The 24,408-nt window shown below is 34.5% G+C and overlaps 1 protein-coding gene across 3 annotated transcripts in view; it reads right to left on the minus strand.

Moving 5' to 3' along the window:
- IPO8 (importin 8) overlaps positions 1 to 24,408 on the minus strand; it is a 70,892-nt gene that overhangs the window by 32,010 nt on the left and 14,474 nt on the right. For all 3 annotated transcript variants that reach the window (XM_004270881.3, XM_033430158.2, XM_033430159.2), the window contains 13 exons: positions 23,423 to 23,579; positions 18,366 to 18,455; positions 16,775 to 16,869; positions 16,248 to 16,332; positions 13,806 to 13,940; positions 11,845 to 11,944; positions 9,494 to 9,570; positions 9,086 to 9,202; positions 7,827 to 7,916; positions 6,348 to 6,513; positions 5,137 to 5,297; positions 4,192 to 4,317; positions 2,184 to 2,250 (listed from right to left, as the gene is read on the minus strand). In XM_004270881.3, coding sequence (XP_004270929.1) covers positions 2,184 to 2,250; positions 4,192 to 4,317; positions 5,137 to 5,297; positions 6,348 to 6,513; positions 7,827 to 7,916; positions 9,086 to 9,202; positions 9,494 to 9,570; positions 11,845 to 11,944; positions 13,806 to 13,940; positions 16,248 to 16,332; positions 16,775 to 16,869; positions 18,366 to 18,455; positions 23,423 to 23,579 — 1,466 coding nt within the window. The remainder of the gene's footprint in view (positions 1 to 2,183; positions 2,251 to 4,191; positions 4,318 to 5,136; positions 5,298 to 6,347; positions 6,514 to 7,826; positions 7,917 to 9,085; positions 9,203 to 9,493; positions 9,571 to 11,844; positions 11,945 to 13,805; positions 13,941 to 16,247; positions 16,333 to 16,774; positions 16,870 to 18,365; positions 18,456 to 23,422; positions 23,580 to 24,408) is intronic.

Here is a 24,408-nt window from a genome sequence, read left to right on the forward strand (position 1 = left end):
CTGGCTCTGGCCAACTCCAGCCTTCCCACTGCTTTGGTGTGCTACGACTATCCTTCCGCTAAATTCCATTTCTGCTTAAATTGACCAGAAGTTTTTTCATTTATTCTCAACCAAGAAGACTGACTATTAGGGTAGGATGGTTTTACTAACTTTGACTTACTGCATAAGATAGAACAGTTAAATCAGTAACAGCTAAGCCTGGCTTCTAATAATAAATCAACTTCATGAGTAAATTAGCAATGAAAACAGGCAAAGGAGGGAGGGAGAAGTGGGACAATGGAAAGAGATTGGACCCACAGACATAACATGGTCAGACTACTGTGGCGGGGGGTCCTGGATTAACAGATTCAGCCCATGACATCTTCCAGAACAAGTTTGGTTGTTATTGTTTTTTAATCTGAGATCTTGCATAGCCAAATATTGGTTCAAAAAAGGGCCACTAACATTATGTGCATCACAGCTGAAAACATAAGAGAGATCAGCTATCACCCTGGGACTAGGGATGAGATTAGAAGAGACAGGCAGCTGAAACCATGGCTTTCTCCTCTGCCCACCACACCCAAGAAATAGGCCCCTTTCCTTTTTTTAACATCCTGATGTTGTAATTGCTCAAATTAAATATTTGGTGTAGGCAGATTACAGAAGGTTAGTATAAACTACTTCCCTTTGCTTTACTTTACAGTTTTTTCCTCAAGATTACTTTACTTTAAATTTAAATGGAGATTACATCCTTGTAACTTATTTATTTTATACCTAGTAATCTGTATCTCTTAATCCCCTTCACCTGAAATAAATAAGTTACAAGCATGTAATGCACAGCACAGGGAATACAGTCAATATTTTATAACTTTGTATGTAGCATATTCTATAAAAATATCAAATTACTATATTGTAATACTGAAACTATTATAATACTGTAAATCAATTAAAAAATTCACGTTTGAAGTCCTTAAAAAAAATTTTTTTAATGGAGAATTTTCAGTTACAATCTCTTCCATGAATAAGGACATAAGTGAATATACTCTTTTTGAGTGTATCAGAATCTCTGGAATTATGGTCCAGGAATCTTCATTTTAACTAGATCCTCAGTGATTCTTATGCACACCGAAGCCTTAGAAGTACTGCTTTACAGCAACTATTTCAAAAGTAAGGAGTACCCTTGGCAGGGTGCAGGATAATCCACTGAGATGGGAGAAGAATGTTATTAGAACACGTAGTGAATATATACATATATATTTATATTTAATCTCATGTTTTTACATTTCTATTTTTATGTATGTAAATGTAGTACAGTAACATGTATATTGCCTATAAATAGGTATTCAAATATTATTCACATACATTAGAAGTACATGCTCAATTTTTTACTAATGGTGTGAATGATAAAAAGTTTGGAAACAACTGCTCTTAGGCAGTAGCATGCTTTTGTTCCATCTTTCTATCTATACACTACACAGGTTGCATTTCCCTCATGCCCACAAGATTTGGGGCTGGCATCTTCAAAATGCTTGGATACTATGAAAAAGTTGTCTCCTCTACAAATTCCAATCAGTGTATAACATCCAGCATTAGCTACTGATTCTACTCAGCAGTCAGGCACCGTAACAGATAAGAGAACAACAATTAATTCACACTTCTGATAGGATATATGTCTATCATTCCACATTTTTCAATCCCAGATTAAAGTAACCTCACCTGAACCTCATCCCAGTTCCTCCTTTCTAAAAAACTTTAAATACTCCGTTCTTTAAAAACTCCAAGACCAAAAATTCTTAACTGGATATGTTAAGCCTACCTCTAAATGAAAATCTGGATGCCTATAATCAGAAAGTATATCTACAAATTGAACAGAATGCAAGTCTCTCTTTCTCAAAACTGTCCATCTTGTTGAATTTGAAGGGCTAAAATGCATTTTTCATCAAATTTAAAAAGAGTCCCAGGGCTTCCCTGGTGGCGCAGTGGTTGAGAGTCCGCCTGCCAATGCAGGGGACACAGGTTCGTGCCCCGGTCCGGGAAGATCCCACATGCCCCAGAGCAGCTGGGCCTGTGAGCCATGGCCACTGAGCCTGCGCATCTGTGCTCCGCAACGGGAGAGGCCACAACAGTGAGAGGCCGCGTACAGCAAAAAAAAAAAAAAAAAAAAAGAGTCCCAATTTACCTTTTTATTCTATGTTTGAACTTACCAATTACATGTTTCTGTAAAACAAGATCAATGATCCGTAGACAGATATTCTCTAACTGCTGAGTAACCTAAAGACAAATTTTAAACATTTAGTTTAAAATTCATCATAACTCTTAATTTAATCTATAACTTTAATATTATCCCAATAAAAATACCAACAGGACTTTTCTGAGAAGAGAAATTGAGAATTCTAAACTTCACGTGAAAAATTAAACATGCAAGAATAACCAGGAAATTCTGAAAAGTAGACTCATGATAGAAGTGGCAGTTAAATTCATAATAAAATTACAAATTAAATTACTTCCTTATCTCATATTTTATACCAAAATTAATTCCTAATATATCTAGGATTTCAATGTGAAGGCTTAAGCCATAAAAATACTAAGCATCTGTTCCAGATTTATAATTCTGCTCTTCCTACATTAAGTATTTGTACACGTGTAAATATTCCTTTTAAGGAAATCTTGTTTTCAAAGTTTGCTTTTAGTAAGTCAAAGTTCAAAATCATAAGACTGGTAGTCAGGAGACCAAGATTCCAGTCCTTGTTTTGCCTCTAGTTACCTATGACCTTGGTAAAGCCATTTAGCTGAAGGCTTTAAGTTTTTTCATCTGCAGGTTAAGGAAGCTGGATTTGATTAGTGCATCTCAATTTTAACCCATGCCTCCCTTGATAATCACAATAAGGTCACATGCTCCTTTAACTTTACGTGAAATTCAAAATAAAATTAATATCAAGAATTTAAAAATTAAAACAAAAAGATAAAATGCTGTTTTGTCTTCAAACTAACCCTGCTGCTCATTCTACTACTGCCCATCCTCCACACACACATATTTGGGAAAACTTGACAAGGCGATGTCTAAGTTCTCTTCAAATTTAAAATATAAGTTCTACATATAAAGTGAAAGAATAATCCTTAAGTATACATGTAACTTAACTTGGAAATCTCACTTTTACTGATAGGCCCATACTGTTTCAACAAGGACACAACAAAACAATAATGAATATGGAAAAAAAAATTCACACTAAGCCTTTTAGGCAAAGGAAGCCCTGCCCAGGAGAAGAAAACTGAACCATTTTTAAGAACCTGGTAAGTGTCCATTGGTATGTGATAAACACAGGATAAGTCAACAGCCACAGGGTTTAACAATGCTATTTAAAGAACCAGCACCTGCTTCCTAAGTCCCACTGTACAAAATGAGAGCTGCCATCATTGCCAAACGAGTCAACCGTGCTCACAGAAGTAATGAACACAAATCTAATCTCAGTCAAGTAGAGGCTATATAATATATAATACTTGGGGAAGAGAGCAGCAGGTTTTAGGTAGGGATTAACTGACATATTATCAGGATATATCAACTGACTGCAACCCCAAATCTACAACTTACTAGCTCTATGAACATGATTCAGACTCTTGATACTACCTGAACCTTGTTTTCCGCTTCTGCAAAAGGACACTACCATTACGCACTGTATGGCAGGGTGACATAGTAACATTCTATCAGCTAACGGATTTGAGAGCACTTAACAAATGTTTGCACAAATTCTTATCCCAATATTGTTCTGGAACTCAGTTTAGGAAAGATGATGTTTTAAGCTCTTCTTCCCTTCCATTCTCAGATATTTGTCACATCAGCATTTTGTTCCATTATTTAAAATTTGCCACCATGATTGAATGGCAGTCTCTCTCTGCCAAGAAGACCAGACTATGGATTCCAAAAAGCAGGGCTCATGTCTTATTCAATTTGATATCCCCCTAAACCTAGCCCGGCACATAGCAGATGTGATGAACTGAACTAAGCTTGGCACAAAGAGATATACTACATACTTTAAAACCACATGTAATATTTCCCTTCAATCATTTTAATACTTTTCTTTAAAATTTGAGGGTAATTTTTAAAATCCAGCAACATAAATAGCAATTTAAAGGTTAAGACTTTAAAATTCATCACCAGTGATCATATAAATTTCAGTTACTATAATGACATAATAAAACACAAAGAAATCCTACCTCTTTATGATCTTCTACAACTGTCAAGATAGTATCAATGGTATGTAAAATTCCCATAGCCATTACGGTTTTGTCTTCGACTTCTTCGTATTCATCACTTTGAAGAACTTTGCCAAATATCTCAGCCTATGAAAATAGCAAACACATTCAACAATTAGTACTGCTATACCCGCCCTTCTCTATAAGTTAGCAAAAGGGCATTGTCGGGCTTCCCTGGTGGTGTAGTGGTTAAGAATCCACCTGCCAATGCAGGGGACATGGGTTCGAGCCCTGGTCCAGGAAGACCCCACCTGCCGCGGAGCAACTAAGCCCGTGCGCCACAACTACTGAGCCTGCACTCTAGAGCCCCCTAGCCACAACTACTGAGTCCCGTGTGCCACAACTACTGAAGCCCGCGCACCTAGAGCCCATGCTCCGCAACAAGAGAAGCCACCGCAATGAGAAGCCTGCGCACCACAACAAAGAGTAGCCCCCACTCGCCGCAGCTAGAGAAAGCCCATGTGCAGCAATGAAGACCCAACACAGCCAAAAATAAATAATAAATACATAAATTCTTTAAAAAAAAAAAAAGGGGGAGTGTCACACATCCAAATGTCAGCATTGCTCAAACTTTAAGATATGCACTTTGTGAATCAATGATAGAATCTGTCATGTTTTAAACATGGGCATTTTTCCCTTATCTAGTCACTAAAGTGGAATATATATTAGCTATTATAATCAGATAGCAAATAATTAACTTCTGGTTGTCATTAAATAAATAAATCCAAAATCTAGGAAAACTTAAAAGTATATATAGAAATTATTAACTGTCAGAATTATCAGAGCAAATATTTTTATATTAGCATTTCAATTACATGTAAACTGAACTCCAGATCTGGGAGTTTAATTTATTTAGATTATTCAAAGCCTTTATACCAACTAACATAAAACTTTGCCCAGTCTTACCAAGTGTTGAGTCATATCAACAGCAATTGAGGCTACCTCTTGACTGTATTCACATATCATCTTCTGGATAACATTAGTAACATCATCATTTTCTGTCTCTCTAACAATGTGCAACAGCTCCTGCATAATAGGCCTCACGTGTGGCTTCATATATTCCTTAGCTAATGCAATAAAAAACAAACTCAGTAAAAAAATTAGCCATTGACAAGTGGTGAAGGAAAGTAACTTGGTCACAAGGTAAATAACACAGAGTAATAGCTTCTAGATAACATATTTGCTTCACAGTGAGTAAGTTACAAAGCTGTACCAAAATAATATTCACCAATGTATCAATTTTCCCATGAGTAACATAGGGATAATCAGTTCAGCACAGTAAAGAACTGTCCTGCCCAAAATGCCAATAGCACCCACTGAGAAATTCTAATTACACATGTGCTCTGTCATCAGCATGACTTATCAAACACGAGTATGTTATCATGACACAAGTATAAAAAATCATGTACATAAAGACTATGCCCAACACTGATGTGCCTGTTCCCTCCCCCACCCCATCTCTAATCACCCTTCTCCCGACATGTGCTTATGCAATACTGTCCTTCCACTGGAACACTGTTGAATAGAGGTAAAGGTTCATGTTCTTCATAAAGCCGAATTTACTTTCAAAGGTTTATTTGAATTTTGAACAGAACATTCTTCTAAACAAACAAATGAGATATGTGTTATCACTCACTAGAAATGCTACTTGCTACTTTCAGAACTAGCGGAATCATAGAATCCTAGAGTTGAAAGGAATCTTAAAGCCATCTAGTCCAATCCCCCTAAATTTAAACATACAGCATCTAAGTCTTAACAGATCATGGGCCTTGCCCAGGTCTACATGGCAAGGTGGTAGCACAATCAAAACTAGACCCCCAGGTCTCTTGATTCCCCATCTACCGATCATCAACTTCTTTTCTAATCTAAAATTTTTCTGGAAACCACAGTCAACAGACACTCCTAAAAGTGGCAAGAATAAACTCCTATAAAATTCTGAGGGGGCAAAAGCTCAAAAATCCAAACCCTGAACCTTAAGACTTAGGGACTCATCTTTGTTAGGGCAGGAAGTGAACAAAACTACTTGAGAAGACCATGTCAAAAGGATAAATTAAATACACCCTCTAAAAGGTGTGTTCTTATTTTAAATTTTTTAAATTTAAAATTTTTGTCTTTACCTTGTGTCTGGTTAGAAATTAATGACTGAAGAGCAAGGGCAGCTTCAACCTTGACAGGCATCTCCTTATCTTCAATCAGGCTCTTCTTTGCTAGATCAACTGCATTTCTTAGGTTGAGCTCATTATGAAATTTCAAAGAACTGAATGCATGAAGTACCCAACAGGACTATGTTACAAGAAAAAAGTTAGTAGGAAACTATTAGGATTATGGCATTATGTAATAATGTCACACATATAAGAACTTCTCACTAAGTAAAATATCATTAATTCTACCAAGTGCTATTTGTTTATTTATTTGTTTTTGGAGAGAAGCATATTAGCCTTAGTTGCTAACTTCTGGATTTCCCAGACTTCTTATAATAAAGGCAGTTTTATTACTTCTAAATTACCTTTATGCAATATCATTATTCACAGGAAAAAGAAAACAGAGCCAAATTTAAGTGTCTCTGAAAAAAGAAATCATGTCAATGCTTTTAATAAATATTACAATTCATAACTTATTTATTATTTATATGCAAAAGCACTACGAACCAACCAATGCTGATATTCATTTACTGGTCTTAACAACAAATGAACGAAATATTATTTTCCTTTACACTAACTGGCTTAACAAACTTGATTTTTTCACTCACACAAGACACGAAGAAATTTAACTTTGCATAAATTACCAAAGTTTAAACTATTAGACCACAGAATCATATTATTTTTTTAAATTCTCTATGTGCATAAAACACAACTGACAGTAATTACTTTGAATGACTAAAGACTTAACAAGAGAAATACAATTCACAGAGTCTGCAGAAATAACAGTCTACTTATAAAAATACTTGTGTGCCGTCCACATCGCTAAGCTACATTCACACAAGTATTTCCCTAGTGACTATTATCTTCTGTTTATAAAATGCTTTAGAGTGTACAAGGCATTTTAACATATATTGGTTTTAGCAAGACATTTTGTTGGGTTGATACAGTTATAAAAATAAGTACTAGGCTCTTAAATTAAAGTTCTATTTTTATTTCTCCATAAAATATATTATTTCTATAAATAATATACACTTAGAACACAAATAAATTTACATGGATTATTATTTTCTCCATTTTATTAAGGCATATCTAACTATTATACTGGAAATCATAATCAAGTTTTTAGCCAAAATATAATTTCCATTAGTGTTTGGACACTAATCAGCTTATGAATTTACATTGTACCATTGCTGTAACATCATCCCTCTCACTGAATGTTTTGCATATGCAGCAAGTGAGGCTAGGGGAAACAAACAGCTGGAATTAAAATCTATGAATTCCTTTATTCACTAGTTTGCTCTTTACTCAGCTTATGTGACCATAAAAGACATTCTAATTGCCTTCATTTCGCCTCAGTATGTGGTAAAAGGTCAACTTATTCAAAAATATTTAGTTCAATAATTAACTTACAAATGAAGATTTCGAGATACTATAATGGAAATATGGAAAACTTACTCTGGCTCGAAGGTATCCCAGGTTAGACAATAATAATGGAAATACGTGATTCTGCAACAATAATTCCATTTGGTCCTTGAATAAACTCTTCTGTTAGGAAACAGAAATTAAGTTTAACTTACCAATGTCTTTTTCATATGTAAAAATCACTTCCTAATAAAATACGTTTGTTATGACTTACACAATATACTTCTATTTACAATTTTGTAAAATTTTACCTACATATTGCATGTTTTAAAACAAGACAGAAATAGTACTTTAGATATAATTTGATATTGAGTGATCTTTCTAGAAATAAATAACACAAGTCATTTTGTATCATTTTTTTTTATACAGCAACATTTTCATATTTAAAAAGTGATGATTAAAAAGTCATTTTTTTTTAGAACTACCATATGACCCAGCAATCCCACTACTGGGCATATACCCTGAGAAAACCATAATTCAAAAAGAAACATGTACCACAATGTTCACTGCAGCACTATTTACAATAACCAGGATATGGAAGCAACCTAAGTGTCCATCGACAGATGAATGGATAAAGAAGATGTGGCACATATACACAATGGAATATTACTCAGCCATAAAAAGAAATGAAATTGAGTTATTTGTAGTGAGGTGGATGGACCTAGATTCTGTCATACAGAGCGACCTAAGTCAGAAAGAGAAAAACAAATACCACATGCTAACACATATATATGGAATCTAAAAAAAAAAAAAAATGGTTCTGAAGAATCTAGGACCAGGACAGGAATAAAGACGCAGACATAGAGAATGGACTTGAGGACACAGGGAGGGGGAAGGGTAAGCTGAGACAAAGTGAGAGAGTAGCACTGACATATATACACTACCAAATATAAAACAGATAGCTAGTGGGAAGCAGCCGCATAGCACAGGGAGATCAGCTCAGTGGCTCTGTGACCTCCTAGAGGGGTGGGATAAGGAGGGTGGGAGGGAGATGCAAGAGGGAGGGGATATGGGGATATATGTATACATATAGCTGATTCACTTTGTTATACAGCAGAAACTAACACAGCATTGTAAAGCAATTATACATCAATAAAGATGTTAAAAATAAATAAATAAATAAAAATGGAACTATCAAAAAAAAGTCATTTTTTTAATTAAGGAAAGAAAAATATTTAGTCAATTCAATTATGCAGAAAGTCACCAGTTTTAAATTATCCATAACTTTCATATTCTCTCATTTGCCTCTGCTACACAGTGTTATTAAGTAAATTAAATTTGAGTAGCTTAACCTTCAATAAAATATCAGCTAGGGAACCAATCACATGCAGGGCTCCATCTTTCTTCCTAGGGTCAAAGTTCGGATCTGTTAGGATTTGATAACAGAATGCCATCATTTTTGGCAACACCTAAAGAAACAGAAGAAACCATTTTAGTCTATATGAACTTTTACTGCCTTACTATTGTATTAAATATGATGTACAAATTTTCAAAAATAAAGCCATTTTATTGTATGCTATCAAGCAATTATAAGTAAGAAAACAAAATATTCCTTTTCCCTTACAAGGATAGAAAAATATTTTTAAAGTAACAGATTATAACTACTAACATAATTTTTCAAATACTAGGGGCATTCATTAGAGTGTCAAATGAACACAGGCCACCCTTCAGTTTTGTATTTAAAAAGAATAACTATATACCTCTTTTCTTTTCTTTGCAGCAGTATATAAGAGAGTCTGGGCTGCTGTGGTGGGAGAAGCATAATCTTCGAAAATATCTAAGATTTTAAAAGTTTAAACCATGTTAGCAAAAATACAACTACTTATTATAGATTTTAAACCTTATTGACCACTATTCCAAAACCAAGAAATAAAACAGTCAACATATAACACTGGTTTATAGCACAAAAAAGCTAAAGATATATCATCACTGCTCTCATGCACAATATTTATTTTAAATGTTTTTAAAATATTTTAAATAGTTATTAAATATTTAAATTAAATGTTATTTATTAAACATTTAAATTTTATTTGATATTTATTAAAATAAACACATATTTAAATATGTGTTTATTTTAATAAATATCAAATGTTTATTAAAATACTTAGTTATTTAAAAGGTTGTCCTTTTAAATAATCACATTAAAACAAACAATACATATTAGGCATATCTGTTTCACTGAGGATAGGAAAAATGCTTTACCTCTATCAAAAAATAATAAAAATTTATTTAGTGATTACTATGTGCCAGGCACTGTTCTAAGCTCTGGGGATACAAATATCAAACAAAAATGGTTCTCATGGAGCTTACGTAGTAAGAGAAACAAACAAACTGATAATACACATATAGACACCCATACACACACAAGATATTATAGCTGAAAACACTCCATCTCAGATAGGTTAAGTAATTTGCCCACAGTCACACAGTGAGTAAGCAACCAGGCCAGCATTCACATCCAGGCTGTCTTAACATCAAAGCCTGAGCTCCTTCAGTTTTTACCAAATCTAAAAACACCATTATTAATATCAGTCAATACATTTAGACAAGGGTATTCTGTTAATATAAATAACTGCACATGACAAAAATAATAAAAGAAAACTAATAACGTAATTGTTCTCCCCAGTAGTTATCTAAAATACACATATTAAGTAATACCCACTGCATTCTACAGAAGGAAATGATTAAGGAAAAAAGGCACTTTAGCTAGTCTTGAATTATCCATATGCTCTTTTAATCAATAAAATGTAAATTCTATCAATCAACACACACAGCTCTTAACTATTATATTTTCTAAAAACTGAGATACTTTCTTATTTGATATGAAGAATAAGTAAAATAATGGTAGCCTTCTGAAAGTTAAACAAATACACTGCACATTATAAAACAGGTATCATAGAAAAGCTAGACACTAAAAAAATGCCTTAAAAAAGACAGAAGAAAGACCAGTTAATCATTCTGCTCTGTCAAAGCAAACTAGGAAAACAAAAGCATTAGGAAGGGGAATTAATAAATCATGCATATGTACAATGATTTTCAAATAGAAATGATAGAATGGAAGGATAAAGCAGTGGTAAATATTGTTTCTCATTCACTTGCTTTTCCTGTACTTTGTCTCCAAAGGAAAGAGGCGCTTCCTCACTTACTGAATCAAAGCACTGTGAAAACAACATAGCCCAATAATCTAGCATCTATATTAGTAGGCTTAACTCAAGTAACTAGAGACATATGGCCCAACAAGGGGAAAGCACTGTGGTCACAGTACCTTCAGCATGCCTTGGGCAGTGCGAGTCTTATCAATTATTTGTTTCAACATTCACTGAAGACAGACTAGGGCCAAGAACTTGCAGAGGAATGTAGGGGTGTAGAAGGGATGGAGAATACAAAATAAAGCAAGTAAGATAAAGTCCCTGCCCTCAGATAGCATCTTCACCATGGGAGGAACAGAGGTACACAAATAACATCTTCCTATGCTAAGTGCCTGAGTACTCCAGGAAGTGCTTAATTCAAACTGGTGACAAAAGGGAATGAACTGAGGCAACCTACACAATTCAACAGCTTCCTGGAAGATCCAAGGCTAAAAGGACCCACAGAGAACTGGGCCACACAGTGGGGTCATCAGAAGTAATCTCATTCCCCTGTGGAATACTCAGTCCCTAGGTTAAGGATGCAAACTAAATTGGGGTGCTCCTAAAATATGCAGAAATGCAAAGGATCTCCCAGACTGAGAACAACCCAATCTACAAATAGGTATCCCAAAAGGCACAGAAAGGAATGGTCCCTGCAGATCAGCATCACAACAGAAAGAGTTATACATAGATGGTTCCATGACTGCTTCAGCACCCATGAGAGGGATGGACAAATAAAGCAGCTTTTCATCTCAAGTCCATCGGTTCAACAGAACATCAAACTCTCACGAGTTTCAGAGTTTATCGTGAAAAGCAGAACTCTGGGAATTTAACAAAGTAGTAAAATCTGCTTAAAAGTATAAATTTAGTTCTATTACTTTACGTAGCCAGGAACTGATGAGGACTAAAATCATCTCCATTACCAAATTTCATCCTTATATACTCATATGGATCTTCCTGCCACAGCTCTTCATCTTCATCTTTATAACACATCACAGAAAAAATCACATCTTCAGAGATATTCTAACAAGAGAAAAAAACAAAACAACAAATGGGTATAGACTATTCACATTTGGGGAACACAAATAATGAAAGCCTTCCTGAAGTTAGTTTTCCAAACTGTTATATTAATCTTTCTGTCAAGTTTGCGTTGGCAAAAGTGAAAGAAGGAAAGCAAAAGCCTTGGGGGTAAGGGGTAGAGGTGGGGGCAGAAGAAGTTAAACATAAGATTGTTTTTTGTTTTTGTTTTTTGTGGTACGCGGGCCTCTCCCGCTGCGGAGCACAGGCTCCGGACGCGCAGGCTCAGCGGCCATGGCTCACGGGCCCAGCCACTCCGTGGCATGTGGGATCTTCCCAGACCGGGGCACGAACCCGTGTCCCCTGCATCGGCAGGCGGACTCTCAACCACTGCGCCACCAGGGAAGCCCATAAGATTGTTTTTAAACCACAATTGATTAAAGGTACAGAGAAAGAGATGAATGCTATTCTTTGAAGCAAGAGCGGGGATAAAAGTTTTACTATCAATATTAAACATACCTAAACATACCTTGATTCTTTAAGAGAAATAAATATCAAACCAAGGTTATATTTACTATTATATTACTTATTGTGAACATTTTTACATTTCCATTTTGATCCTAAATGTCAATATTTCAACAACATTAACATTTTCTTCTTTTTCCATTTTCAACAACTTAATTTCCTACCCTACAAGCGCAGGCTTCAGTGGGGGGAAAAAAAAAATCACATCTAACAGCCTCTATGTTCACTGCCGCTAATGCTCTACCAAGCCCTTCCGTGCTCTAACAATTACATATGTAAGAACAAAATTATCTCTTATCACTTCTTCCAAATTAAGTAATTCTAAGAGAAAAAAATTCAGCCTAATAATCAGAGTTTTCTTACTCCTACATTACAGCCATGTAAAAATAAGGCCAAAGGCATCAAGTAGAAAAAAATGCTATCACAGTTCACCCTTACTTTACAGGCACACAGTAAAATAAAATGAAATCTGTATCTTTATTAATTGCAAAGAACCAATCACTATTTGATCAAGGGAATTAGGCAAACATTATTAAAATGTCCACAGAAAACAATGCAAAAGATCTAATATCTGTAAGACCTATAATAAGATAACACTAAACAAATTCTATCCTAGACACCAAAGACAAAGTAAAAGAATTGCTTTACTTTTTAGATACCATCTTAGAGATTACAGAATTTAAGAATTCATAGTTTGAGAGGAAAAAATCCCGTTCCTAACATCTTTGAATTACCCAAAATTATCTGTATGTAAATATTAATTTATTTATTAATGGTCCATAATTTTTCATTCTGATTTATTCTTTAATAAAATGCTGATTCTACCTTTAAGTACACAATTGATATAAAAACTGAAAACTTTAACTCTTTTATAGTATTTAACAATCCAAAAAGAAATAAAAACCTTGTTTGCTCATACCCACAAAAGAAAATGGTCATGTATCAGGCTGCATTTCCTGCAAAATAACACTAACTTAGTAGAGCCCTGGGGACTGTTTTCAAAATGCTATCATACAAAATACCTCATTTGATCCTAGCAACCTTTAGGTAAGAAGGGGAGAAAAATATTATCTGACCTAACAGAGGAGAAACAGAGGCTAAATAAGATTCCAAGCAAGATTAACTAAATCCAAGTCTTCCAATTCACACAGCTTGAAAACTTCACTCTTCTCAAATACTTAAATTTCCAGGTCCTTCATATCAGATATAAGACTGCATTCATTCGAAATTATTAATGGAAACAAAAACATATTAAATATAAAATATGGGATTAGTTAACACTTACCCTGTCCAGAAAATTTAACCAGAGAATGATTTCTGAGAGCTGCTCCCTGACACTAACCTGTATGTGCGGCTTCATCTGCTTCCAGGTTACAGAATGAACAACGCCTTGGTTGAGATAGTTGAATGCTTGCTGAAGAACACGGGGAGCTATATACTCTTTCTGCCTATACTGGTCTAAAATTTTTAGTAGTACCTACAGGAAAATAGGAAGAGAAAACATAGGAAAACATAAACAATTTTAAAGTTAACAGGATGTGCATTTTAGGCATGACATAAAACCAACGCAGAAGTCAAGAGATAAAAATTAACAGATTTTTAGAGAAGTAAATATTTTGTGAGACAGCACACAAGCTGTTTTAATTCTTAGATAGGTCCTTGCGATATTGAACTGAGGGGTGTCTCACTGTGATTTTCAGCCATTTATCCTGCTTCTAACCTGTGGAACTACTCAAAATAAGTCTATACGCTCTTCCACATACTAGCTCTTCAAATAAATTAAGACTCCTGTCAAATAGTAACAGATTTGACTAAGTGAACACTGAAAACATCCATAGAGCAAGAGACACCATAAACATATTTTAATATTTGATAAAGGTGCATTTCAACTGGAAGAGAAACGGTAAGTTATCCAAAAAACAGTACTGGGACAGCTGACTAGCCCTCTGAAAAAAATTAAGGTGGCTCCCTAACTAAACTTCACACCTAAATAAATTCCAGATAGGGAAATATTTCAACAGCAACAAAAAATGAAACCACATAGTAACTAAAAAAGAGTGTGGAAAATTTTTATTTTATAATCTCAGACCACGGAAAGTCTTTGTAGAAATACCACAAAACTGAGAAGTTATTTTTTTTAATATTGATTTTTAAAAAAAGATTGTTTCTAAGGAAAGAACCATGCCCAAAGCAGCTGTGAGGACCCAAGGACACGCAGTCAGAGGCTGCACTACAACACAGTCCAAGTCTTCCAATTCCTGATCTCCAGAGCCCTTCACTACAGCAAGCTTATCACTGAACTGCTGAATAAGTAAAAGGGGTTCTTTTAAAACATGTACAGAATTTATAAATTCAGAACATGAATTCAGTTCAAGTTATATAAAGTTCAGGTTTATAAAATTTGTCAGAAGTCCTACTATCACCTAGAAACTCCTTCTGCAATGCAGGCTAAAAATGGATGCTACTAAACACAGTTCTTCCTAATACAGTTGCTGTTCACACAAAGTAGAGGTGGTCGCAGATGAGACACAATAGTAAAGAAGAGAACAGTTTTTGATTAAAAAAAAAAAGTTTTAAAATATCAGGAATATATACTTTAAATGACCAAGGTTCAAACAGTTTATGACATGGATGCAACAGCATGAAATTTAAATGTGTGTGTACATACATGTTTATGTGACACTGGAAAACCTCTACTGAACACACCAGAAGAGGGCATCAACTTTAGGATGCTTACTGGGGTTTAACAGCAGTGGAAAGAGCAGAAGACAGAGCTAACCAGCTCCCTGATTATCCTAGTATCCAAAATGAATGGCTGAATATATAATTTTATTCATCACTCACCAATTTTCCCCACAGACTTTCTCATGGGCCAACAAAATAATCTGTGAGAAAATTATAGCCATAGCTTTCCTGAATTGTTGCAAGGTAATTTTTAGAAATGATAATCCAAAAAATGATACTAGTCAAAATGATAATCCATAAAAGGAAGTATTCCATCTAAGATGACAGGCTTGAACTTTCTATCACTGACAGTAAAGAAGACTAATCTGCATAGATTTATAAAAATCTAGAAACACCCTTTGTATCATGAAAGCCTTTTACTATGTCTGATTAATCTTTGCTTCCTTAATATAGCCCTGACACAGCCAATGCTCAATCACTACTGAATTTCACTTGTTGAAATAGAAACAAAAATTTCATGATTCAAATGGCAATACAGATAGTCTTCACGCCCATCTATCCTTTGTAGTTTGTAAATATTAATATCAACTTGGATTATTTCTCAAGAACTCCTAATTTTCACTGTACAGAATGGTTCCCAAACTTCCACAAATATGTGTAACTTCTCAGCTGAAAGTCTTAACTTCTGAGCTCAACTCCTCTTGAAATAGATCAATTCCTATTACCTAAATCTTCTGATATAAAAGCTTAGAACAAAGAGGTGGGGCTCCAACAAATAGAGGGTAAGAAACTCATGTGAGATCAGGAAGTTAACTGAAGAACCTGATCTAATACTGGCAACTGCTACACAAGTATCAATCAACAGACTTGAAAGGTTTCAGTCCAGCATCTAGGAGTCTAGAAGGGACATTCTTGCAGTAGCTACCCTAGGACACTTGGTTCTAAAACTGACTGCACTGTATTAGATTCCCAGAGCTGCCATTTCATCCCCCTATAAATATGTATTAACATGTTTGTAAACTACTATTAAATGGATAGAAGTGACTTAACTACTTTCAGTAGTAACCACCCTTCTATTTAAAAAATGTAAGTTTATTACCTGCTGAATTCCCACTGCATAAGTTTTCAAAAAGAATTCGGAAAATTCAAAGTATTCTTTTGTGACATTTCCTGGGCTTCCATATCTTAAAATACAAAGAGAAATGTTTAAATACTGCAAATTTTAGAAACAAAGCATGCTCACCAGTTTAAATACTTGTTGAAAGATGTATTCTATTGGGACAGAAACTAACATTTTACCTTTTTTTCACAAGCCCCAAAATGAAATTATGACAAGCTGTACTTAGACTCCAGGCCATACTTAAAATTTCAGACAGAAATATCATTTCTCGATCCTTTTTACAGAGAATAGAAAGATCCAGAGAAGACTGTTCACCTTACTATGATCTCAAAGCCAGTGATCACAGTTAAGCCTGCTTTAAAACAAAGCAGAGGGTGACTTTTTGCCCTCTGCTGCTCTAAAGAAAAATAATCATATACTGTAGAGCATCAAGGGACCTATTCAATTTTATTATATCCAATACTGAAATACCAACCATAGATTGTAAATCTAATAACCAGAATTACCGTTCAAAGAGACGAGCTACAATGTGTAATGCCCACTTCTTACACTTCCACCAGACTAATTCTGGTCTATCATCCTCGTCAATCTGCAGAGTCTCCTAGGAGGACAAAAACACCCAGATAAAATTCCCACATAATGAAAAGGTTTGTGTGACTAACAAAGGCAGAATAAATATTGATACAAATTAAGTAAAATTAAATGTGAATTCAGACTGCCAAACAAATGCAAATTCTTACTTTATAGATTGCTAGGTAGGAATTAAACAAGCAAAGCAAATTTCAACCAACCAGTGCTGTTGTTTTATCTTCTATCATTAAAAGGCCCAAATAAGTAGAAAAGAAAACACAAAATACCATATCCCTCAAGGAAACTCTCTGAGATGCCAGAAAATTTCTATATCTTGATCTGGGTGATAGTAACACAAGCGTATGTTTGTCAGAATTCACTGAACTGTTCACTAAGTTCTGTGCATTTATGGGTATAAACTAAACCTCAACATAATTTGTCCCAAGATATGGGCAAAGGAAGGAATACTGCCCATTTGGAGACAAGCTCAAAATTTTAAATATTTGATATATTTTAATTTAGTTAATTTGATTATTTGAGTTAATCTGATAGATGAAATATAGTATCACTGTAACTACAGATAAAAATGAGACACCATCTTTCACCTATCAAACCGGCAAACTTAGAATTTAACAAAACAGACATTCTCAGTCACTGCTTATTAAAGTATAAGCCAGTGCACTGTTTCTGGAAAGCCATTTGCAAGGTCTGTCAAAGTCTTGCACAGGGAATTATAGCTATTACATTCTAATAACTTTTAATGGAGTATAACCTATAAAAATACTGAATCACTACGCTGTACACCTGAAACTAATATTGTATATCTATACTTCAATTAATTGATTAACTAATTAATTAAAGATCTGTCAAAGCCTTAAACACTGCTAAGAGGTTATCCAAACAAAATAATCATGTATGTGCATAAAAATTTAACTACATCCTTATAGTTAAAACACTAAAAAACTAAAACAACCTAAATATCTAGCAAATGAAGCATTCAACAAAAATGACACAATGTAAAAAACTTCAAAATCATACAAAATATTTACAATAGATTTTAAGTGAAAAATGAACTTCAAAACAGTACCTATCTATACCATTTTTACAAATATAAAATATGATTGCTCCTCCTAACAAATTTCATTAATGCTCCTTTTTCTGTATACCCTTTTAAATTACTTTTTAATAAGATTTTGTCAGCATACCCTTTTTAATCACTTCTTCCTATAAAGATTCTGTAATATTTTTTGTAGAAAGAAAAAAAATATGGTTGTATATAAATGTAGAGAAAAAAAGACAAGAGGAATAAATACCAAGTTTTAAAAATGGTTATTTTTAGTAGGATTAGTTATTATTTTATTAATTTTATCTGAACTTTCTAAAAATGAGTATGTATCATTAATTACTTTTATTACAGTAGTAATTTTTTTTTTCTAAATAGCAGGCTGGTATAATAAATCAATCTACCACAAATAACCCAAACCCAAGTTTTCCCCATTCTTCTTAGGAACAGAAGCCCTTTCTTACAGGTGGAACAGTCCTGTCAATAATAGTTCGGAAGATCTCCATCCACGCTGTCATGGTTTGGTTATTCACCAGCTGAAGAGGCAATGCATACTGAAAACAAAGGACAACAACATCAGACAATAATTCCTCCCCTCTAAAAAATCAGCAATTCATCTATACTGAAAGGTTGAAATATATGAAACGGTTAACACCTGACCGTGAAATTAGTAATTTCAGGTGGTTCAACCTAAAATTTAACTTAAAACAGCTCTATAAACATATGTATGTAAATTAAATATTTTAAATCTAGAAAATATACATGCCATGAATTATTTCTCTAGGCTTTTTTTTTTTTGGCCGCACTGTGCAGCACAAGGGGTCTTAGTTCCTTGACCAGGGATCGAACCTGTGCCCCCTGTATTCAGAGTGTGGAGCCTTAACCACTGGACTGCCATGGAAGTCCCTAAGCTACTTTTTTAAGTAAAAAGTTATAATAATACAGTAAGGCATCATTTGTTCAGCATGAGATTCTAGATAAGTGATTTTTTACCATTTACCCCTTTGTGTGTCAAACTTTTCATTTTTCCACCTTTATTGAGATATAATTGATATATAATACTATGTATGTTTAAGGTATAGAACAAGACGATTTGATACACATATACATTATGAAATTACTATCACAATAAGGTTAGTCAATACTTCCATTACCTCATAAAATTATCTTTTTATTTTTGAAGTATAGTTCATTTAAAATATTATATTAGTTTCGGGCATATGAGTGATTCAGCATTTTTATAGACTATACTCCATTCAAAGTTATTACAAAATAATGGCTATATTTCCCTGTGCTGTACAATACATACTTGTTACTTATTTATTTTATACATAGCAGTTAGTGTCTCCTAATCCCATACCCCTATCTCAACCCTCCCCACCTCCCTCTCCTCACTGTTAACCATTAGTTTGTTCTCTATAACTGTAAATCTGTTTGTTTTGTTATATACATTCATTTGTTTTATTTTTTTAGATTGCACATATAAGTGATAAGAGTATTTGTCTTTCTTTGTCTGACTTATTTCACTAAGTCCATCCACATTGTTGCAAATGGCAGAATTTCATTCTTTTTTATGGCTGAGTAATATTCCATTCTGTATATGTAGATACATACACCACCTCTTTATCTATTCATCTATCGATGGACACTTAGGTTGCTCCCTTATTTTGTCTACTGTAAATAATACCACTATGAACACTGGGGTGCATGTATCTTTTCAAATTAGTGTTTTCATTTTTTTCTAGATATACACCTAGCAGGAGAATTGCTGGATCATGTGGTGGTTCTGTTTTTAGTTTTTTCAGGAACCTCCATACTGCTTTCCATAATGGCTGTACCAATTTACATTCCCACCAACATGTACAAGGATTCCCTTTTCTCCACATCCTTGCCAACATTTGTTATTTGTAGACTTTTTGATGATAGCTATTCTGACCAGTATGAGGTGGTATCCAGTGGTTTTGATTTGCATTTCTCTGATAATTAGTGATGTTCAGCATCTTTTCATGTGCCTGTTGGCCACCTGTATGTCTTCTTTGGATAAATGTCTATTCAGGTCTCCTGCCCATTTTTTAATTGGGTTGTTTTTTTGATATTGAGTTGTATGAGCTGTTTATATATTTTGGATATTAACCCCTTATTAGTCATATCCTTTGCAAATATTTTCTCCCATTTAGTAGGTTGTCTTTTTCGTTTTGTCAATGATTTCCTCTGCTGTGCAAAAGCTTTTAAGTTTAATTAGGTCCCACTTGTTTATTTCTGCTTTTATTTCCTTGCCTTAGGAGACAGATCAAAAAACAATTGCTATGCTTTATGTCAAAGAGTTTTCTCCCTATTTTCTTTTCTAGGAGTTTTATGGTTTCCAAGTCTTAATCCATTTTCAGTTTATTTTTGTATATGCTGTGAGGAAGTGTTCTAATCTCATTCATTTACATGTAGCTGTCCAGTTTTCCCAGCACCACTTACTGAAGAGCCTGTCTTTTCTCCATTGTATATTCTTGCCTCCTTTGTCATGGATTAATTGACCATAGGTGTGTGGGTGTATTTCTGAGCTCTCTGTTCCGTTCCATTGATCTATATGCTTGTTTTTGTGCCAGTACCATGCTGTTTTGATTACTGTGTCTCTGTAGTATAGTCTGAAGTCAGGGAGCATGAAACCTCCAGGTTTGTTCTTTTTTCTCAAGATTGCTTTGGCAAATTAGGGTCTTTTGTAAATTATTTGTTCTAGTTCTATGAAAAATGTCATCAGTATTTTGATAGAGATTGCATTAAATCTATAGATTGCTTTAGGTAGTATGAACATTTTTACAATATTAATTATTCCAACCCAAGAACACAGAATATCTTTCCATTTCTTTGTATTGTTTTTAAATTCCTTCATCAATGTTTTATAGTTTTCAGAGTATAGGTTTTTTACCTCCTTGGTTAAGTTTATTCCTAGGTATTTTACTCTTTTTGATGCAATTGTAAATAGGGGTGTTTCCTTAATTTCTCCTCCCATAATTATCTTTTTTTGTGGTGGAAACTCATTTTAATGACTTTAATGAAAATCTTTACATCATGAAACATTCAAGAAACATTTTTTCAATTACTTTCCTCTACACTGTGGCATGAAATCACAGTCCACTGTATTACAGTGTGCAACCCCACCCCTACTACACCTTGAGCTACAGAAGATGAGGCATAGCACCTCTGCATCCATGCAGTCCAAAACCTACTACACACTAAGGACATAATGTTAAGTAAAGCTCACAGTCTAGTTGGGGGGGTGAGGGGGAACACATTTAAACAAGGAATTACAATATGGTATGATAAATAGTACAGATAAAAGCAGTATAATGTTGATAAGGGCACCCGTGAGGACCACCTAATGCAGTCTGCTACTATCAGAGACAACTTCCTGGAAGAAGTGATATGCAAGCCAAGACCTGGAGGAGCACAAATTGACCAGGGCATAAAGGGAAAGGAGAATGCTCCAGGCAGAAACACAGTGCCTTAAAGGCTCAGAAGTGACAGAGGACATGACCTGCTCATGAAGCTGAAAGAATTTCCATATGGCTGGAATGCAAAGAACAAAGCTAAAGCTAAGTATGGTATAAGATGAGGCAAGAGATGAAGGGTTTTATAGGCCATGGGAAAAAGTTAACACTTTGTTCTAAATGCAGTGGGGAGTCAGTTGGCTTTACGATGGGGAACATAGGAGGAGCAGGCTAAGGGCTGGGGGAAAGTAACAATGAGTTCACTTCTGGACAAACGAGTTCTGAAATATGTATGGAATATTCAACAGTCCTGTACACAATATTTAATAAATGCTTAGACAAAATCAATTTCATTGCGTCATACTTTCTAAAACATAAATTTTTTTGCCTCATCCCAAATTGTTAGACAATCACTTTTTACTTCCATAAACACTGTAACTGTGCCTCCTAAAGCCTTCTAAATTTTTGCTTCCAGGATTTCCCACTAAAGAATATTACTGTATTAGCACATAATAGATTACTAAAATGGTTTAAAATGATGAGGGTTTTTTTCTGGTTTTTTAGGTTTTTAGCACATACATGTTGAGAAAAAAATTTTAGATTTTTGTTCTCTTAGCAAACCAAGTAGAAGTAGAGGTTTTAAGAACACTATTTCGTCAGCCTCTGTCTCACTTACTGATTCCTGGCTATGCTTCTCCCAATGGGGAAAGGGAAGTCTGGCTCCGAATAAATGGGATATTACTATATCTAATGGCAAAACATCTCACTGAATAAAAAATATTTGCCAAAAAGTGATTCTCCTGAGGAAGATTTCTGAACAGAAAAACAAAAACAAAAGCACCATACATCTTCCTACCTTATTACTTTAAAAAAAAGAAAAAAGAGGATGAAGGAATGTTTTCCTAGTAGTCTAGTTTCTTCTCTTTTCTCAGATGTGCCTCCTTTCCCTTTCTGTCTCCCCCAAAAAAGGCTAAGCTAAAAAAACAAGGAAAATCTGCCTTGGACTATCTCTATTAAAAGTTTAAAAGATGAGGCTAAAAATATAAATCTTTATTCAAGTGAAATATTCTAGAACAGTATGAAAATACTTAAGTCAGAGAGAAGCCAAGAACAAAACCAAACTATCTTGGCTCTCCAGCCTGATGAAACTACCCTCTTGCCGTGACTAATTTAACTAGAAAGCATGAAATAAAGCCTTAATCCATTCAACATCAAACAGTTTAAACTGACAACAATTATTCTTCTCCACCCAGATCGAAATAACTTACCCAAGTCTATTGAGGATTAAATTTTAAATATTTTTATATTTAAAACATTCCATATTAATGTTCTTTATAGCTTTCAGGTAAGAAAAAGGAAGTATTTTAAATGAAGGTAAATGAGGCACTCAATCTTGTTTGTTAGCTTTAAATGGGTCAAATGCAAAGAAACTACCATCAATATGATTTCCCAATTAAAAAAAGGAACTCTCAGGGCTTCCCTGGTGGTGCAGTGGTTGAGAGTCCGCCTGCCGATGCAGGGGACACGGGTTCGTGCCCCGGTCCGGGAAGATCCCACATGCCGTGGAGCGGCTGTGCCCGTGAGCCATGGCTGCTGAGCCTGCACGTCAGGAGCCTGTGCTCCGCAACGGGAGTGGCCACAACAGTGAGAGGCCAACGTACCGCAAAAAAAAAAAAAAAAAAGGAACTTTCTTCTTTTCCTTCCTCTTCTCCTATAATCATAACTAATCTACAGGCAGAATGCTATGGACAGATTAGTCAAATTATCAGGTTTCAGGGAAGTTAACTACATTGTTTCTTCCATACCCAGACTTCAGACACTGGGGGTGAAAGGCATATGGACACTGAATCTCAGCTCTGCCACTCAGATAACCTTGGACAATTAAGTTGACCTCTCAAAGTCTGTTCTCTCATAAGGATTTTTTTAAAGAAATACATGTGAGAATATACAATATGTAATTTTTAACAATAACTGACACTTACTGAGCACTTTCTATGTACCAGGCAGAAATACAATATTTGTCTTCTGCTATAGAAACTTACCTGCACAAGTGCATAAAAGATTTTCAGGATCTGCTTCTGTATTAATACAGAATAATGTGAGGAATCAGAAAGGAGCTGCATGATTTGTTGCTGAATACGAGGCAGAAATATTTGCATTGCTGCTATAAGAGGTTCTCTTTCCTCTGCTTTCTTATATCTACATGAGCAAAGACAAAAAGAGAGAACAATAATTTCTCCCCCCCCACAAAAGAGCTATAAACAATGAATGAAAAATAATATTTTTAAACTATATAAAGCTATAACATTCCAAACACTAGCTTACATTTTTCTGTTTGGATTGCTAGAATAAACTTGAAAGGAACTTTGAAAAAGCATATCCCTGTTTTAGGCAGAATACCTAAAATCTTTCTAGAAAGATTTAGACTAGTTCAAAAAAATCCAAGACAGTTCTGCAACTTTCCTACATGAATTTTTCTAGTACTTAAATTAGTTTTCACATACCACAATTCTTGCTATAAAATACAAGTTGATAAACAGTTCAAATAGACATTCCTATTATGTAACAAATGATGTGGTGGAAAAAACATTTGTCCATCTACCACCCTACTTTGAGAAGTTGAAACAGTTCACAAATTTAGGTGCTCTTAGGTCATTTTAACAGGTATAAATCTAAAATATACTCTAAAAATCATTTTAGAAGGAAGACTACAGGACTTTGCATGCAGAAGCAGCAATCCCCTTAGAAGCTAGAAAGCAATGCTATTAAATGTGACACTAGTCCCACACCTCCCAAGCAACTTTTATAGAAAAGAAAGTCACTAGCAAAGAAACTTGAACATTTTCTACCTTGCATCCAAAAAGGTAAATGTTTACTTAATGATGTGCTTACTTAAATATAAATGTTAAAATTTCCAAGGAAAACTGTTAATAAATGGTCCTCTGAAACTAACAAATAAGTTTGAGAAGCACTAACTTAGAGATTAGTACATTAGCAGATTAAAGATTCTTTGAAAAACTGTAGTAAA

This window comes from Orcinus orca, chromosome 11, assembly GCF_937001465.1.
Source record: "Orcinus orca chromosome 11, mOrcOrc1.1, whole genome shotgun sequence".
In the NCBI taxonomy this organism is placed as follows: domain Eukaryota; kingdom Metazoa; phylum Chordata; class Mammalia; order Artiodactyla; family Delphinidae; genus Orcinus; species Orcinus orca.